The sequence below is a fragment of the Anabrus simplex genome, chromosome 11, assembly GCF_040414725.1.
Source record: "Anabrus simplex isolate iqAnaSimp1 chromosome 11, ASM4041472v1, whole genome shotgun sequence".
NCBI lineage: Eukaryota > Metazoa > Arthropoda > Insecta > Orthoptera > Tettigoniidae > Anabrus > Anabrus simplex.
In genome coordinates, this window is record NC_090275.1 from 14,208,303 (window position 1) to 14,229,155 (window position 20,853).

Genomic DNA, 20,853 nt, shown 5'->3' on the forward strand with positions numbered 1-20,853 from the left:
GAAGTTAAAAGGTCTAGGACTTTTCCGATCACAGTGGGAAAGCTGTCCTGCAACAGATTAGCCCTTGTTACCCTACAAATAAATGGCAACCCCTTACCTTTCGGGACGTAGACATCTGTCTGAGGAAAGTAACAAATCCCTACAAAACCTGCACAATTCACCTTGCGTCAGCTTATTAAATTCCAAAAATGGTCTTTTGGATTCCAAGAAAATAAGGCAATTGCTGAGAGATCAACAATTCCAAAAATTGTGTCAGCTTCTTCAAAAGGGAAATGGTGTTATCTTATTTAAAGAAAACCTTTCAGCGAACAGTTGGATAACACTCTGTGATGGCCTGTCTTGCAGTGACCGGCACGATGCTTTAAAGATGACCGCTAACGTCGCAGCCGTGCGAGGCACGTCCCAGAACAATAACCATTGTCGGCATTGCCGCAACGAGATACTGTCCCTACGGCAAAACTCTCCGACTTACTAGAAGCTCCATCGCTCAGTCATTACAAGACGCTGGTTACACGGTGCTCGAAGAGGTCCGTGGATTGTTGGAGAACGGCAGTACCCATAGGATTGATATGACAGCCTTCAAAAATAACAGCAATGCATATATTATTGATCCTATGGTGAAGTACACGAGGGAACCAACTATCCCCTTCTACCGACACGAAGACGGACTGGACAACATCGAGGTTATAGGACTCGTGATCGGTGCAAGAGGAACAACTTGTAAATTCTTCAAATGTTTCCCCTCAGGATTCAAACTATCAGAGTCGTTGATGAAAAATGTGGTCCTCAAAGCCTTGGAAGTTTTATTATCCATACTGAGAAGCCATTTATATAGACATGTATATAGTATACTTTGTCCTCATGGGCAACGTCCTTACGTGGAAAGTGTTTATTCTCTGAATAAATATACCTTCTCAGCCCACAACGAACTTGTTTCTGCTTCTCGGTTTCATCAGGAGGGTGTCATCTTGACAGATCTACAGCCTTGATGTGGAAAGTGTGAGAACAGAAACAAGTTTGTAGAACTGGGAATGTTGTGCAGACTGTCCCACACTGTCTTGTATTCCTAAATTCATCACTTTTTGTCCCTTTCCATTCCTTATACGAGTTTTGCACTACTCATTGGGTTTTCTCTTTACCACTTGCCAAATAACCTATCAACAAATTAAGGTTAATACGAGTTCAACTCTAACTGCAAACTCATTATTAATATTACCTTTAATTGACTGAAATATTTTTCAGCATAGGCAGTAACATTTTTCTGGTTACTTCTAACCACATCCAGAGCTATGAACTATGTGTATTCCTTTTGTGCCATTTCTCACTTACAAATTGTAAACCTGTCCTGGCTTTCTGTTTGCAGGATCAGGAAGAGACAGTGTTATCTGAAGGAGAGATAAGAGTGGATCCGTGCCCCTGCAAGAACTGCAGGAGATCTTGTGTGTGTCCTGGTGTTAGCATGGGAGAGCTCCATCAGCCATGTCGCTGTGGACGCAGTGTGGGAGAGCTGCAGCCTCAAACGGTGAGAACTTTTACATCAGTGTAATGGAATGCCCACTAAGAGAAACATCCACAAGACAATACAGTATGTTATACTTTAGAAAAAGCTTTAAATGTGACTAGGCTCAGGATTCAAACCAAATTCCTAGCTCTCCACGCGAGTGCAAAGACCATTTCCAGTAGAATGGTCAATCAATGAGAAAGCCACACTCGGCCGTCATTGGAGTCATATTCTGGGCAAGGACTAAGTTACTGTAGCACCACATCAAGTTTAAAATTATTATTATTATTATGTTTTTTTTACAATTTGTTTTATGTCACACCGACACAGGGAGGTCTAATGACGATGATGGGATAGGAAAGGGCGTGGAGTGGAAAGGAAGTGGCTGCGGTCTTAGTTAAGGGACATTTGCCTGGTGTGAAAATGGGAAACCATGGAAAACCATCTTCAGGGCTGCCGACAGTGGGGTTCGAACTCACTATATCCCAGATGCAAGCTCACAGCTGTGCGATATCCCCGTAGAGTATTGGCCTCCAAACCTTCAAGCCTGGAGGGTGGCAAAGAAGTCCATTTGAAACTCCACGTCACACTATGTTGGCTTGTAAAAGATCTCTGGTGACAGATTTGGTGTTTACGAGACAAAATGAACTAAAACTCAGCCACCTAGTCCTGTAAAATAGAACATCATGCAGGCAGCCTAAATGGCACACCACATAAGAATGTCTACACACAGCAGATGAGATCATGTGATTATTGTTGCTTTAGATAAAAGTGTTAAAATGTGACTGCCTGTAACTCAGATGAGAGCCGGACTACCGCGAGACCACTTGTTCTCTGTCAGAAACTGTTTTGGAAGATGCTATCATTTCAATTAATTCCTAAGTTTCAAAAATTTACTCAATATCTGGCATCCACTAGAAAGTGTGAAAAACTTTACATACCTCCGCAGTGTAATATCTCGAGATACACTGGCCACAAAGGAGGCGGAAAATAGAGCAAGTACGAACACTCCTCTGGGATCCCAAAGTACCAACAAAATCAAAGCTGATGATGTTCAATCAGTACTTCATACCAATCTTAACCTATGGTATTGAAACATGCACCCTCACTAAGAAAGACTCAACAAGGTTGCAGGCATCTGAGATGAAGTTCCTTAGGTCCACAATTCAAAAACCAAACTGGACAAGTTGAGGAATGAAGTGGTTAGGAAGGAAGCTGGGATTGTTACATCATTGTTAGATCGGGTCAGCATGTCCGGACTGAGGTGGTTTGTGCATGTAATGAGGATAGAGCCAACAACAGACATGTGGCAGGAAAACCGATGGTGGGAAGACCAAGAACCCACTGGATGAGCATTGCAGATCGGGGAAGGACACTGGAGGACGTCGTTAATAACAGAACGTATCTCAATAAGACAGAATGGAAGAGGCTTGCCAACGGTACCCGGAAAGCTGGAACTCTGGGTATTATCAAGTGCCTGGTAGATGTCTCCAAAGACAGTCGAGTATGTGGTACTCACAGCGTTAGGCTCAAGTTATACCTCATTAGTGTTGTTTACTTACAGGATGACAGCATTGGAGAAGTGCACCGCCACAAGCACACGAGTCATTGCCGCCACAGCCATCGCTCGAGCACGTACAGCGATGGACAAGTGTTACCCGGCCGTGCCCCTCGCCGCCACGAGGAGCCTTACAGTGCGGGCGAAGTCGCACACGACGACGTGTACAGTGCTGGACAAGTACAATCACGGAGAATGGAGAGGCACATTGAAGTGTACCTGAGCTCCTCCCTGACTGGCCAAAGCAGTGATTCTGAGGTAACATGCACAATACAGTTCCTGTCTCTGTTTTAGCTTCCTTATTCTTGATCAAGTCTTTGGATCTACCTCAAACTTAGACCCTTCATTCTCTTAGTCTATTCTTCCCAGTTCTAGTCCCATTTCCTTTCTGACATCTTCATTTCCCACTCTGTCTTTCCTGTCACTGGCTGAATTTGATTCTCTTCTCTTCTTGTCACTGTACCCAGGTCTCTGTTTCATTCCTTGGTACCTCCTCTTCCAAGCCGGGTCCTATATAGGGAGATGATACGACACAATAGAATGAGCACAATGGCAGGATTGTGTCGGGGAGGGGACCAGAACAATGTCCACATCGTCATACACTGAGTGGCCAAAATTCATGGGAATGTGATGTTAATAATGAGTTGCTTCTCTGCGAGTCCTCAAAACGGCAGCAATACGGCGAGGCTTTGACTCTACAAGGTGTTGGAATTGTTCTTGCATCTTGCACTGCTACCCACAGTTGGTCTTGTGTAATTGGTGAGGGGTTCATGGAGCATATACCAGCATTCCATAAATACTTGATTGGATTAAGATCGGGGGATTTAGAGGGCCAATCCATGGGTGTAACTTCACTGGAGTGCTTCTCCAACCACCTGCGCCACCGAGTGGTGACATGGCGCATTGCTCAGTTGAAACATGGCGTCTCCATCAGGCCAGAAAGGGATGCAGATGGTTTGAAGGAATGTCCACATAACGTGCACCTGTCAGCGCTCCCTGCAGCCAGACAATGGGACCTAATTGCAACCATGAGAACGCCGCCAAGACCAGAACTGAGCCACCTCCCACCTGGACATAACCGTGTTGACACGCAGGATCCATAGCTTCATGGGGCATACGCCACACGCTCACGCGCCCATCAGCTCGATACAACTGAAAACGAGATTCATCGAGCCATACCACACGCCGCCACTGTTCCATGGTCCACTGCTGCTGTTCGTGGGCCTATGCACGTCGTTGAGCTCTGTGTCGAGGTGTCAGCAAAGGGACACAAGTTGGTTGGTGGCTGGTGAAGCCTGTGCGGTGCAGTTGCTTCCTTACAGTCCTGGTAGAAATGGGTTCCTGACTCTCAACATTCAACTGGGCGGTAATCTGACTCACAGTAGCCCATCGAGCGCCTGGTATGGTTCTGCGGATGCGGCGTCATGTCCGTTTGTTAAACACCTGTGGTCTTCGCGTGCGGCGGTTGACAACATTCTCTCTGCAATATTGAAGTTCCACCCTCGACACTGTTGACTTCAGAAACCCAATTTCGCGTGTGATCTCGGCAATACTATGACCCATGCGCTGATGATCATCCCATGTTCAAAGTCGGTTAACTCACGACGTTGCCATCTTCACGACACTGGTGTCTGTGACAGATGGCTCAGTTAGCTGCAATGCTAAGGGTCATACACGGCACATTTTCTAATGGGACACCCCTTGTCGTGACTTTTGGCCACTCGGTATATAAGAGGTTCCTTACATTCATCTTCACACCACAGTTTCATGCCTTATGTCAATGAAATGTTAACGAACTGATGAGAGAGCGTGCCTCATTGGGAAGATCCCCCCCCGCGAGTCCAATAATCGAGGGTTTAAGTTTCTCTGTGCGCATGGTTTTCTATTCCTTTTCTTCCTTCTTATGTTTCATTGTATGTATGAATATTTGTAATGGCTCAAAATATGGTACAAAAATTTAAAAACATAGGAAACATAATGAAACCTAAGAAGGAATAAAAAGGGGGCCTTGAACCCCAAATTCCTTGATTACTAGACTCGGGCCTACCCGCTGAACTACGCTCTCACTTGTCCCTTTGTTGATGTTTACGTGATTAAAGGCACATAGGAATGCCTTGATATTTGGGCTAATAGCTTTGGAGGAGTCATCTTCATGTGCTGTAAGTATGAAAAAAGAAAAATGTGACCTGTCTACCCGGTAATATTCCTAACTTGGGTCTGGGGACAGCTAAAACATTTACCATATATTACTTGTAGAATTTCCATTGTTTGTTTTGCAAACTCCCTCTCTTACCGTAGTTTCCCATACTTTTCCACGGGCACACTACCATGTGCCTTTATTATATCAAGAAATGGCATCACTAAATCTTTGTCACTCCCAATGTTTCTCCAGTTGATATGTGATATTGTCGTCTTCTAACTGTCCTACCTTTTCTTTCACTGTCCTTTCTATTATTTTAACCATAGTGATTTCTCAGTAGTTATTATCACATTATTTATATCACTTTTTAAATTCTGTCATGTGTTTTAATGTTTCTTTCAGGTGTGTAGCTCTGCTAGTCTGTGTGGAGAGGTGTTTGATCAAGAGATCTACTTACCTTCTGTGAGTAATGGCAATGGTAAGTGAAGTCATCAGTTCTGTTCATTAGTATTCTTACAGTGTTGATAAATTTGAAAAAAATAACTTTCATTAAAAAGGACAGGAATAAAAAGTTTCTCGCAAGAAGGTTTAAATGCAGTATCGGTAGAGTACTTTAGAGCAGAGAATTTACGCCTTTCTGGAGACAACATGTATATAGTTAATTTTTAAATGTGAAATTAGACCTCCCTTCACAGTACTAAAACTATTAAACTGAGAGTTGAAACTAAATGATCAGTGAATGCGGGTAAAGGGGGAGGACAATCTCCAGCTCTTCCAATAGATGGTGCCTCCCTTCATCAACCCCAGTTCCTTCTCAGCCCCCAGCTGGGCATCAACACTAAGAGATGAGAGGAGGAGAAGATACAGTATTCAGTGTCAGAGGTTTTAACACAAATCAGAGTAATGAGAGTATCGGCAAAAGAAAGGGAAGGGTCCCAAACAGTGTGAAAATTAAAGAAATTCTAGGCTTCGCAAATCAAACACTGTCGGGGTCAGGTAGGATAGATGACAGGCTCAGCTAGGGACCGTGGGATGAGGGGACCAAATCAAATCGTGATGGTCCCTCGGCGAGTTGATGACTGGATGAGGAGAGATTGTCCTTGACCGCACTGACCACCCTCATTATAACGCACAATAAAGAGAGTGGCGTTAAATCAAAATTGCATTGTAAAACATTAATTTGAATGACTCGTGCTACATAGTGATCTACTGTACAGGGATTTTACTAATTCAACATTTAATTTATGTGGATATTTCTACAATACCAAACAGATGTTACAAGCACAGTAAAGTAAATTTATTCAGGTCTGAAAAATTATTTCAATGGAGTATAAAGTTCATATTATGAGATATAATATAATGGGTGTGGTCTCCGCAGAGTCTTGGTGCAGGCCTTTCGAGCTGACGCCGTATAGGGAACCTGCCTGTCTCTGAGGATGGGGCTCTACCTATGATGAGTTCTCTGCACACATAAACCCAGCCCCCGAGCCATTGGAACCAATGAGGGTTAAAATCCCTGACTCTGCCGGGAGTTGAACCTGGGACCCTCTGGACCATGGAGCTGGACATATTATGTGATATAAACACAGCACTGTGTCGCACATTAAATCTTTTTGAAAAATGAATTGATTTTGGATTGAACTCAAGCATCACACTGTGAGCTGAAAGAATGGTAATGAAGTGATCGCACGTTTCCTCCAAGAAGAATTCTGTTCAAAATAACGACGCAAATGGTCCACATGCTCCTCAGCATCTCTAGTAGCGATCTTGTGATGCGCCAGCTCGGGTATTTAACTGGTGGTTTCACTAAGTCAACAAGCATCGGCTCTTCTTGGCACGGTGCTGTGAGAGTTCTCCATTGGGAAGATGTTCAAGAGTATGTTTGGCCTGAGTGGTCCTCCTCAGATGAATCAGCTCCAGTAGTGATTCCACTGTGGTACCAGCAGTTCCTTAGTGTAGTAGCTGAAACTTCTCCCCATGCAACTTTGATGTAGAACAGCAACCTTTAACAACAAACTGACTGGGCGAGTTAGCCGTGCGCGTAGAGGCGCGCGGCTGTGAGCTTGCATGAATAATAGTTAACACCACCTTTCCAATACTTATATTTCCTATATTTAGGAAATAAATATTACAACAGGCGATGTAATGTTTATTTCCTAAATATAGGAAAGATAAGTATTGGAAAGTTGGTGTTCACTATTATTCTTGTTTTAATGTTCATATCTGATGTCCAATACGGTCTACAATGAGATTTATTACTTGAAATGTGAGCTTGCATCCGGGAGATAGTAGGTTCGAATCCCACTATCGGCAGCCCTGAAAATGGTTTTCCGTGGTTTCCCATTTTCACACCAGGCAAATGCTGGGGCTGTACCTTAATTAAGGCCACGGCCGCTTCCTTCCAACTCCTAGGCCTTTCCTATCCCATCGTCGCCATAAGACCTATCTGTGTCGGTGCGACGTAAAGCCCCTAGCAAAAAAAAAAAAAAGAAAAAAGAAAAAACCAACAAACTGAGAACAGAATCACCCTGTATTAAATGATTTTTTTTTTTGCTTGGTACTGCCTATAATGTTCTTTAAAACTTTTGATTATTCCAGTGTCCAAAGGCTCAAGATATTCAGTGCACTCAGGAGGAAGGAATTTCATCCTGGTTTTGGTTTTATTAGCTGGAATTTTGTGACATGGCACATTGTCAAGAATTAGAAACACATTGCAATTTTCCTACATCATTGTTGAAGTCTTTTATCCATTTGTTGAATTAGAGAGCGATCATCCATGCCTTTCTATTGTTCCTATACTCAATATAAACTTACATGTTAACAGTTTTGAAGCGCCAAGTTTTAGCAGACTTAGCGATCACGATTCTTTTATCACTTCTGTTGTCATTGGTACAAAATACAGTGGTTATTCTGTCCTTGGATTCCTTCCAACCCCTTACAGTAGCATTTCATACCATTTATCATGTTGTGTACAATAAAATAAAGCAGTTTAATCCATGCTGTACACATCACTTGTAGTTTAGTTCTTTGTGTTGACTTACAATATTCATATAACCAAACCTTCTTCTAGCTTCTCACACTTAGCACTTTTCAGCCTTTTGGTTGACAGAGATGTTTCGTCTGTCCACTTATAGTTTCATACAACACTTCATCTGCTTATCATTTTCCTGCACAACAATTTTATTTATTTATCGTATGGCATACATGAAAATTATTTATAATTCTATATCAATATTACAAATGTATTGAAGTGCCTGTGGTGTCCCTAGGAAGAAGTCTCTTAATTCATCACTGTAAGATGTTTGTGGGCATTCTTGAACTAAGTGCCTAACAGTCTGTCTTACAGCGCCACACCTGCAATGTGGTGAAGGCCTTTTCCTCCACTTGTACAGGAGATCCCCACATACACCATGTTTGGTCCGAATTCTATTTAATATCGACCAGATCTTTCTAGGTTGAATGAACCCTGGCACCTTCTCAGTTATTCAGGGCATTCCTGAACTCTCTGGAGGGGCAAACAATTTCCAGTCATGAGACCATTTCTCAGCCAGATTAAATTTGTTAGCTACGAGGTTCTTCCACAGCAATGAAAAATGGTGTACTGAGGATACTGTTCTTTATAAGCACACTTCTTGCTTCTCTCTTATGCTATTCATCGTAGAAACTTGCGCACACAGGACAGATAAGATTGAAGATTGTAACAGGTCAAGCAAGCTCTTTACCCTCAAATTGCTTTGTCCAGGGCTACAAAACTATTCTCAGAAACAGTCCACAGTGATAAGGCTTAAGGAAAATCCCACCGCATATCATGATCATTCTTCCAGAGCAGATACAGTACATCCCTTGCACTACGCTACTCGAGATAATGAGCTACAGTACTAATGAGGGTTGGTAGCATCCAACATGTTTACATTCTTAAGAGCCTTGTTTCCTTTTCAAGATAAAGTTTCTGGGTTCCTGCTGATAATTTTATATCAACTGTTGGCAGTATATCGGGTACACTTTTAACACTGTACGACACTTCTGTATATATTCTGGTAGTTACTATACTACTTTCATCAGGAATATCTGTCCGTTGTTCATCATGAGTGATAACCGAGGGAGGTGGTATATCAGGTGGTGATATGTAGAGGGTTGATTGTATGTGACTTTTTTTCAATGGTCCTGAAAGAATGTCTCATAAATACTGTACACCTTACAAACCAGATGATCATAGACAATGCCAGGTTTGTCAAGAAAGATATAGTTAATAATTTTTCTGCTACTCCTCCACTGAATGCATGAACCTTCTGAAGTTTCTATATCACTGCATGCTTTAAAACTTTTGAATATATTCTGTGGGTTGGAAACATGTTCTAAGGCAACAGCAACTTCACACCACCTGTGTAGAAGGCAGGTCAAAAGTCATGATCTGATATTAATTTGATATTGTTGTGAAAAGGAAAATATGATAATCAATGCAAAAACTCAGTGAACGGAGTAAGATTCATTAAAGAGTGAAAGAGGACAAAAATACCTGTACGATAATGTCATTTCAGCCCTCAGTGGTCCATTGACCGTCACATTCGACACACAGTGCGTTTGCTCGCCTCTCCAGAATAAGGAGACAGTAACTTCTCCTTTAAGATCCTTAATGGAATTTAAATGAAGTTCATTAATCTTTTCCTTTACAAAGGACCACAACCACTTGTTTCATTTTGTAAGTTCTGGGAGACCAGTTGAGAGGTCTAGCACTGGAAACAGCATTTGAATCGACTGTCCTCTGTCTGAAAACAGAGAAATTCAGTGAAAGGGATAGACATACCTTTGAGCTTATGACTTGTTCATGTATTTAACTATGATATGGATCCAACTGTGACTTGTGTCCCACCCTAGAACAAAGGTTTTATTTGAAGCGCATTGAGGAACCATTTAGTGCTTGTCAGCACTCTGTGCTAATGTTGAAGAATGGGGTACCCGTTTCCTGGATAAACAGGGAAAGCAGAGGGAAATAAAAATGCAGAAAATGTACAGGGAAAACACTGGGAAATCACTTGTTACGTCAAAAATTAAGCTTTCTGTCTAAGACTCGACCCAAAGAGAAGAATGAGTGAGACTTGATATGTAGAATAATACACCATTGAAAGTCAGTGTTAAAAACCTAATTTATTTAATCTATATCAATAAAATGCTCTTAACTTCTTAATGTTCCTTTTAAAATGTCCAGAGTTTAAAACCTACCCCATGTAATTTACATAACATAGAGGTGCTAATTATTATGGATTGCCCATAATTATTATGGATTTTACCTCACTATTAATGGAAAATGATTACAGACAAGCAAAATTATCACAGAAAAATTCTACAAAGAAAGGAATGTGCCAATGGGGCTTCTTTGGGATGTTATTCCTAGTTTCAGAACACTAACCCATATGCTACTGTTTAGAAACTGGTATGCTTACTCATGCCTATTTCAAGAATAAGGCCCCTGATGAACAACACAGGCGTTAATTTGAAATGTGATTGTCTGATGACTGGTAACCCAGTTCACAGATTGGCACTTTATGATAAGGTGTAGCTTGTTTGACTTATTTCAAGTTCTTTTGAAGATTCATACATACCATTGTAAGTGTTCATGCAAAATATGTTTCAAAATGATTCCAGAGTATGATTAACATACTCAAGCATCACACTTAAGTAACATTTTCCACTAAATTTAATGCAGGGTAAACTGGAATATCCCAGGATAAAACACAGGGAAAATAGATTTAGGTTACTAGCAGGCACTCTGAAGAAGAAATGTGGGAAAGTACTTTTCCTAATACAGGGTGTTTATTTTATAACTGTGCAGCAGGATCACCAAGTCCATGCCATGTGGCCGCATTGGCAATCGCTCACTGTTGGGTAAAATGTGGGGGTGTGGAACACAGTGTCAAATAACAGTCGCAGAAAGCTATTTCTGGTGAAACAAAAGACAGAGTGATGTGTCTCATATTTGAAACTTCCTAAATAGGCTGCGAGATGTTCAATATAACTTGCCAAATGTACTCCTGTAGGTCTTCTCCTGTGCAAAGTTTGTTGGCGTACAATTTTCCTTTCAACATCCCCTCACTTGTAATAACCAGAGATTTAAAATGGGGGAACTAGCAGGCCTTGTAAATGTCCGTAAGTACTACCATGGACCAATTAGCAGTGTGTGTCTTGCAAGAAGTGGATGTTGTGTTGTCTCTAAAGAATGAGGTCTACATATTAGTCAGCATTCATAGACCGTATATAGTCTACAAGAAGTCCTGACCAATGTCTGGTTACAATTAGTGTTTACGGTGCTCTGACTTCTGGTACCTTCTACAACAACCTGTCTGACTTTGAATATGAAAGTATCTGAGATACTCCATTCCTTGCGCAGCCAGTTCCAGTTGTGTATGGTTTAAGCATGTCCCTCACTGGGCCAGATGGTGAGTACATTTCAGTGCAGTTGGCACACTGATTGTAATAGCAACTTTTGGCTCAGTGAAGAACGCAACAGGACACTACCTCATTCCCGTAGTTTTCATCTTTAATGATGCATAGGCCATCTACGAATGTCAGCTGTTGAGGATCCAACCAGCCTCTGGCATGACGTCTAAACAACTTATACCGGGCGAGTTGGCCGTGCGCGTAGAGGCGTGCGGCTGTGAGCTTGCATCCGGGAGATAGTAGGTTCGAATCCCACTATCGGCAGCCCTGAAGATGGTTTTCCGTGGTTTCCCATTTTCACACCAGGCAAATGCTGGGGCTGTACCTTAATTAAGGCCACGGCCGCTTCCTTCCAACTCCTAGGCCTTTCCTATCCCATCGTCGCCATAAGACCTATCTGTGTCGGTGCGACGTAAAGCCCCTAGCAAAAAAAAATAAACAACTTATTGCTCTCCAAACTCAGAGTTTTATATTCTGAAGTGCTGGGCACGAAATTTTTCCACTCCAGTAGTATATGTTCCGACTATTCACACAGGCACTCATGTGAATCCACACTAATCGTAAACAAACTATAGAAACCAGTTACAAAACTGAACCCTTGCACCACTATCAGGCTCACTCAAATTTTGGACACCAATGAGTTTGTACGGTTTCACTTTTTTAAACAGTTCAGTTGCATTTTGTACACTAGAAAGTGACACACAAGACTCCGGCAACTCCTAAAGCCATAATTTTAATTCCAAGCTGCTCACTTCTTTGGTGGTATTTAAATTGAAGCTCAACAGAGGTTTAGATAAGCTTTCATAATGTTAAATCTACGAGACATAATGTAATGAAAATTTGAGGACTACTTATCGAGGTCATGTCCAATGTTTTTCAGCAATATATGTGATGATTACTGTTCAGCGTTGTCCATAATCACCCGAAATATTTGGAAATGTATATCATTTGGATAAGTTCCAATTTTGGTATTTATTTCAGGTATATTTATGAAACAACCAAGATATTTACATGATAATACTCAGTCTCTGTATACACTTGGATTTTAACAAGGTGTCCTTCAGCATTTACAGAATAACTTTTTATGAAATTCCTTGAAACAAAAATAGACACACAGCCCAACTTCACAGTTTGCACACCAGTATAATGTGTCCTTCTGTTTCTTCAATCGTGCCTTACATTTTGATCCAGTTGGAAGAATTTTCTCAATAATGCCTTTCCACTAGCCTTGCTGGTGAGGCGTCCAGAATTACGGGCAGTTGTTTGTGGCCTATGAATTGGTATGAATGACTTTATCAAATCCAATCTGTATGCCAGATTATCAGTGGATTGTTTGTTTGAAAACCAAATGTATTCATTGTGTATTGACACATTCACGATGCGCTTAAACAGTTTTAAATATCACTTTTGTGACGTTTGTCTTCACAGGGTACAGATATGTCATTTGGTCCTTCTCATCTACTCCTTCTTTACAGGAATAATATTAAAAAATACATTCAGGTTTCTCTGTTTCCTTACTCCAGTTGTTTTGCAGACCATTTCATTGCTATGAAATGTTGAAACGGAAGAGACATTCTTCTTATCTTTCCAATCCAACACCATTACTATGTTGCTTTCCGCACTAATGGCTTCACCTTTCATTCGTTTTTAATGTCTTACCAAACCTGGAGCATTCTTTCTGTTTAGTGTGATGGTGCCTGGAACATTTATGCCCCTTTCTTTAAGAGGAACAGAAAGTGATAGGAAATCATAATAATTGTCCATCTGTAGTGTGTACTCTTTTTGCATTAGTGGCTCGCAGAGTGTGACTATAATTTTTGAGGTACCTCAACTGAAAGTGTGATATCAGTGTCAGCCCCACTGTAAACAATAAATGACCACAGATACCCTGAAGAGGATTAGCAGAGTTGAAAAGTTTTGATTCTGAACTTTGAAGCCTTTAGGGGAATATCATTTTTTATTCCAAGTCTGCCTTTCCAGAGTGTAAGCAACTTGTGCACTGGAATATTTTCGTTGGGGATGTTGGCAGTCTGAAAATTTTCCAGGAAAGACTTAATTTTAAAAAGCAAAAAGGGGCCATATACGTATCCCATATAGGATTGTCAACAAGGGGGTACCAAGTATACAAGCTGCTGCATACCTATTTATCTTAAAAGAAAAGAGTTTTAGAGTGTTTTATTAACTTTATATTTTATTTTTAAGCCTGAAAAAGGTCCAGTGGGGCCGAAACATGAACCTACTGCGTGATTTTTTCTTAAAGTTTCTTTTAAGACACATTTGTTTATTGACTAAAGTGGACCAATTTTAATAATTTTCTTTTACTGTACAGTCAATACTGAACAACCCAAATATGAGATTATTATAAGGCAATACCCCTTTGTCTCTTGAAGAATTAGGTCAATCACTTAGTGGTCAGAAAACAGCAGAAAAGCATCTAAAACAGACTCTGGCACACCTGTGTGTACTCATGATGAAATCTACCCCTCGCCACAGCCAGCGAAGTCATTGTAGCTGATAGATTATTTAAGGAAAGACTGTGTAAACAACAGATAGGGAATCTGCCACCTGAGCGACTGCCCTAAATGCAGATCAGTGGCTAGGTACTTAACTGATCCCCAGCAAGTACCTTCACCCCATCAACACAGTAACTAAAAGTACCAAGTAGGTGGCTAAGCAGTTTGGGTAACGTAGCTATAGTTGGGCCCACTAAAGTTGGAGTCTGACGTTTAGCGCCACCGGCGAGAAAAAGTTGACTAACGCTGCTCGAAAATGGTCTGTTGCTATGGCAACGATAACAAAGATACCATATTTAAGGAAGCTATCGCCACATGGGTTGGCTTGTTCTCAGTTGCTTTTGTGATAATATTCGGAATAGTGCTATGTTAGTTGTTGCTGGTTTATGTTATAATTGAAGTGTTTGTTTCCTGAATATTATTTTTCCTTCTTAGTTTATTCTTTTGTAAGTTAATCAGTCCCTAGTTGTACAGTTCTATTCTCTATTTAACATGTACATTTGTTGGGGTTATTGTCAGTTTAGTGATTATGAAATCTCTTATTTATGGGCAATGACGTGTTCTGTCTTAAATGCCGGAATTATTACCACGAGCTTAGGAACGGGTCAAAGTTTATTGAATTGCATTAGGCCAATATAGTTGATTAAATATTGAGTCTGTATGAAGGGGTGATATGCCACAGACTGAGGTAACTATGACAACGCAGCGTAGTTGCTGCTTTCGCCGCACAAATGTCAGACTTCAACTCTCGTGGGCCCAACTGTAGCAGCTTGCACTCGGGAGATAGTGAGTTGGCAGCCCTGAAGATAATTTTCCATGCTTTCCTTTTTTCACACCAGGCTGTACCTTAATTAAGGCCACGCTTATTTCCTTCCCACTCGTAGCCCTTTCCTCTCCCATTGTCACCTGTCTGTGTTGGTGCGATGTAAACCAAATTTATTTTTGTATTAAAAAAAATTAATTAAATCTTAGAGACTTTCCCTCTTCATGAAACTTACAACCTGACTCTTCACCCCATTCATCATCATACAACTTCATCGTCCTCACAATCTTGTTCTTTACTCTATACAGTAAAACATTATCTGCAAAAAGCCTTTTCTGTGATTCCAGTTCTTTACATACATACATACATCTTCACTATGGACTTGCAAGCGTTCAGTCTGCAAGCCTCTGTGAATTAACTAAATGCCTCCACAATCCTCTAATTGTAACTAGCTTCAGGCCTTGTTTAATTCCATACCTCTTATCTTGAAACCATCAGAAACTGAGTCTGTCATCTTGATCTCCCTCTACTCCTCTTACTGGGCGAGTTGGCCGTGTGGTTAGGAGCGCGGCAGCTTTGAGCTCGCATCCGGGAGATAGTGGGTTCGAACCCCACTGTCGGCAGCCCTGAAGGTGGTTTTCTGTGGTTTCCCATGTTCACACCAGGCAAATGCTGGGGCTGTACCTTAATTAAGGCCACGGCCGCTTTCTTCCAACTCCTAGGCCTTCCCTGTCCCATCTTCGCCATAAGACCTATCTGTGTTGGTGTGACCTAAAGCAACTAGCAAAAGAAAAGAAAAATATCTACTTCTCTTACCCTCTATGGTCAACTGCATTATTCTCCTATCTCCTAAGTAACCTGTCCTCCCCAATCATCTTACATTACCCTGTCACTGAAGCTGGTTTATGCGTCCCACTTCATCAAACTAGTCCATTCCTGATTTAGTCTTTGTTTACTCATTCTGAGTACCTTCGTGCCAGTTTCCCCATTTGTTTCAACCAGCGATTATTCTCACTGCTTTCATGCCTGTTACTTCTGACTTATTAATAAGCTATCCTGAGTCCACCCAGCTTTCACTCCTGTATAGCAGACCCGTGTGAAGAGCTGACTTACAGAACTGCGTTAGCTTCCACGTGTTCCAATCTGCTATACTGACATCACTTTAGTCTTGGAAAGGCTCATTTTTATACCCTACTCATTTCACCGATTTTCAAAGCCCAAGATATTAGATTGCAATCTGCAATTAAGACAAAGTCATCGGCAGGCCAAACTGTGTACTGCATTTTCACCTACCTACCACTATAAACCTTTCAGCAGATGATCCATGTAAACTAAGAACAACAAAGGCGAGAGATTACAGCCTTGTCTAACCCCTGTAAGTACCTTGAACCAAGAACTCATTCTACATCAATTCTCACCGTAGCCTAAATGTCAACATATTCTTCTTTGATTGTTTTTAATAATGTAACTTTCATACCAACCCGTGTGTATTGATACATTACAGCTAAGGTGCTGAGTTCTGCATTTGGGAGACGAGGGTTCAAACCCCACTCTTGACTGTCGTAAAAATGATTTTCTGTGGTTTCCTATTTCTACTTGCAGGCAAATGCCAGGATAGTTCCTATTCATACACCACATTTGTTCCCTTCCACCACCTTACCGTATTTTATTAATTTCATCCTCATTAGGGCATCAGAAGAGAGACCTACCTTATTATAATAGTTGTTCAGTTTATTCATAACAGATAAACAAAGTTATTTATTAAGCTTACATTGCTCATGTTATTTGTTCCGATATAAGTATATCGCCATCAGAATAAAAGCATCGTTTAGAACATTCAAGGGCTTTATTGGGTGAATCATAAACAAATTTACAAGGTTTACAGTTCATGCATGTAAATCAAGTAGTTCATTAAAAATTAGGGACAGCCGTTACTGTGATCCTTGACCCGAGAAATATCTAAACACAATAATGTGTGCGACTGTACACAAATGTGAGAATTTTACAGGTAATTACTGCATTTGATTTTTAAAAAATCTGGACACGATTTCCTAAATGGTAATAAATGTATGATATAGATTTCATTTCTCACAGGGACTTGAAAAAATTATCATGAATGAGCAAATTCATAATTTCAATATAATTGGTCCGTTATTGGAAATGATACATTTTCCAGCTAATTCAGCGACCATCACCACAATTATGAGCCATGCGTCCTGCTAGGTGTGCTATTTACCAACTGATGAGCCCAAATTGGCACACTGGGGTGAAACGGTGGCAACCAAGAATGAGTTAGCTGGAAAATTTCTAATTTCTAATAACGGAGCAATTATATTGGAATAATAAATGTATGTCAAGCATGCAGATTTTTTTTGAAGTATCATTTGTAGTGAAATTGATGTACAATTCAATAAGGAATATAATGTTGCAGATGAACCGTCGCAGACAATCCTCAGCATAGGACAGCTAAATGAAGACGACAGCGGATCTTGATGTGTGTGCGTCTTCACCATGGAGTACCTTGATTATGTGATGATGACATAAAGGGCACTTGTTCCACTATTGTGAATATGTGTGTCAGTGTGTTGTGTTTGTGAAACATTTTTATACTTGTTTTCTTTTAAATATATATTTAAATATTAAATTTATTATGACAATTTCAAGCTTTTTGTATCTTACCAAAAAAAAGGCTGTTTGTTTTTTACTGGTGGGATATTTTCAGATATCTGTAAGTCAGATCTATAACAATACAACATGAATGGAACATGTAAGAGGTCAGCCTTGGAAAAGGGAGCAATAGAAAGGAGATAAGGACCATCTCTATATCTTGGCTCAATCCCAGCTGTACATCCATTTCTTCTCAATCCCAAACAAGTCTTTTACTAACTGTATTCACCTTTATCTTTATGTTTCTTTCTCTTGTCTGTATTTATCCAGCTTCCTTCTAATACCACACTTCCCTTATCAAGACTGAATATCTGTGAAGATGGCCGCTCATGGAGTACTAAAACCTGCGATTGGTGGGGAACACGGCCACGTATGAAGATTATTCTTGTCCTTTAGTGTTGATAATTGTCCTAGTCTTCGTCTGCTTTTCCTGTCATTGTCTTTATCCTATTATGTGTTCTTATCTTTCCATGTATGACTTGATATGTCACTTTTTTGATCCTTTCCACATTGACCTGCTGGGTTCTTTTTCTCCTTATCTGTTTGTGCTGTGTTCAGTCCTACTCCTTGGCTGAATGGTCAGTTCAGAAGGTCCTGAGGGCTGGGTGTTCGTGTTTGGCATACACACAGAACACATTACACTAGGAACCCTCACAAGAACACTCAATAGAGAGATTAGTCTACATCTGGCTGTAAAACAGGAACAAGTCCACATGTGCTACTGTATCAAGGTGTGGGGAAAATAGTAGAAGAAGAAGAAGACTGGAAGATCAAAACATGGAAAGGTACACGTAATAGAAGAAACACAATGACAGCTCAGACAAGGACAGTCTCCAGATCTTCAAACAAATGACAAGTTTCTCCTTACCCTATGACAAGGGAAGGCTTCAACAACACTCACCTTGACAGATCTTCAGTAATGAAGGATAGTAAGTGCAGGACAAAGGCCAGATAAACATCGGATGACAGGTAGTAAATAATAAGTTGGGATCGTTGTCTCTTTCTGTATTCCTAGTCCTTAATCACCTATAATCTTCTTTGTCTTCCCTTTCACTGTCTTCATCCAGCTTTCTTGATGAGGTGAAGATGTTGGCATTGTCCTGCTAGAGTTTCAAGTAAGCTACCTGGGAAGTATCATAGAGGAAAGTGAAAGAAATGTTAAAGGAATAATCGAGCGTTCCTGAAAAGTGTCAGAAGCCTGGTTTGGAGCAAGGATGTTCCTCAGAGAAGCAAAGGAGTGGTATACAGGACGTACTGTGTACCTATTCTGACATATACAGCAGAAAGTTGGGTAATGAGGCAGAGAGCTGCGACTAGGCAATATTTCTTAAATAAGAAGGAATTCTGAAAAACAACTTTTGCAGAAAAAGCGTTAGGAGAGGAACTAATGAAATTAGTGGATACAATTAATTTAAAAACGGTCAGAAGTATACTCAACACAAACTTACATATTTTTAAATGTAAATTCTCTATTGGCCGGCCCCATGGTGTAGGGGTAGCGTGCCTGCATCTTACCCGGAGGCCCCAGGTTTGATTCCCGGCCAGGTCAGGGATTTTTAGCTGGACCTGAGGGCTGGTTCGAGGTCCACTCAGCCTACGTGATTAGAATTGAGGAGCTGTCTGACGGTGAGGTAGCGGCCCGGTCTCGAAAGCCAAGAATAATGGCCGAGAGGATTTATCGTGCTCACCACAAGACACCTCGCAATTTGCAGGCCTTCGGGCTGAGCAGCGGTCGCTTGGTAGGGCAAGGCCGTCAAAGGGCTGTCGTGCCATGGTGTTTGGTTAAATTCTCTATTATCTTTAGCATAATTGAAAGCAGGAAAAGAAAATGACTATTAATGATGTTTGTTACAATGTGATACGTTATTTCATTCCTGAATTAATGTAATTGCTGGTTAAGAATACCTCAGAAGTTCATTTGCGTGTTGTAATAAAAATGATCCATAACCGGAGAGCAGTATGTGGCTATGTGCAAGACGACTTTTTAAAATTAATGTTTAATTAATCTATATTTTCCTTCTTTCTGTTATGCTAAAGATAATAGGGGATTTGTATTTCAAAATACCTAACTTTATGTTGAAAATTATACTTTTAAAATGAATTCTATCCACTTATTTCGTAAGATCTCTCAAAGTGTTCTGGCTTGTGAAAGTTGTTTAAGAAATATTACGAGTAGTAATGTTAGGTGTGACACCCTGTCTATAGAGTAGACCGTTGAAAATCTGAACCTAAACCCTCAATTAAAAAAAATTTTAAAAATGTTTGTTTGAAAAGGCATAGGCATCATTCACTCTCGGCTCTCTTGACTCTTATCACCTGTGCTGCAGAACGGTGTGGCGATGGCTAGATCCGCACTGAAGGAACCCGAGCCCCTTCCACTTGTCCCTCTACCAGCCCAATCGGTGAAAACAAAACTATCGCAATACATCGCACATCTCCAGCAGGCCATGGCATGTCTTGCATGTGTACTGTATAACATAATCTTACTGAAACGGCATCAATTGAGAGGCTAAAAAGCAGCTCCCATTCTGATAAATTAGCAATAGGTGAAAGTGTTTTTTCTTTAACTAGACTTTACAGTGAGGGAAAGGTGACAATCAGTCATTGAAAGAAAAATAAGGGCAGTTTTGTGAAGTATGCCTCTAAATTTGATTCTAGAGAGGATCTAAGAAACTTAAAACATTACAAGCAACAAACAAGATTGAATTAAAAGAGACTGTTTTGTGTGTGGTTCACAAAAAAAAAAGGAGCATGGACGAACCAATATCGGGACCTCTTGCTTGTGAAAAATCCCTTCAGTTCAACAAAAAATTGGGTGGATTGCCAGATTTTGAGTCGAGTTCAGGGTGGTTGAAAAACTTTAAATTATGGCATGGCACGGAGAATCAAACGCTGCAGAATTATACTGGACAGGTTAAGAAATGAACAACATCTCTGCCAATGAAGGTGATCATGATGGAGCCTGCGAGAACAGTGCGGGTGCACTTAGAGAGCTAGAGGGAAGAAAGCACCTGGTTGGAAGAGTTAACACCTGCTGGATGGAAGGAAGGACACAGGATGATGTCATGAAGAACAAGACATTCATGAATCCATGTTTAGTACATATACTGTGTACTGAAGAGATGTTAAAAACAGAACAAAAATGGCTATCTTGTCACCATAGCTCAGCTGAATAGAGCACACAACACAAAATTGGTAGGTTGTGGATTCGGATCCCACTGGTGTCTCGTTGGCAGTTTTTGTTCCGTATTTAAACATCTCCTCAGTATGTACTCT

General features: G+C 40.8%; 1 protein-coding gene across 1 annotated transcript in view; it reads left to right on the top strand.

Annotated features, from left to right (window-relative positions):
- The window catches only part of LOC136883525 (titin), a 122,811-nt gene extending 105,010 nt beyond the window's left edge, over nt 1-17,801 (top strand). The window contains exons 9-12 of the mRNA XM_067155890.2: nt 1,364-1,522; nt 3,066-3,317; nt 5,602-5,677; nt 17,342-17,801. Coding sequence (XP_067011991.2) covers nt 1,364-1,522; nt 3,066-3,317; nt 5,602-5,677; nt 17,342-17,403 — 549 coding nt within the window. The 3' untranslated portion in view covers nt 17,404-17,801. The remainder of the gene's footprint in view (nt 1-1,363; nt 1,523-3,065; nt 3,318-5,601; nt 5,678-17,341) is intronic.
- Nucleotides 17,802-20,853: the final 3,052 nt, after the last annotated feature.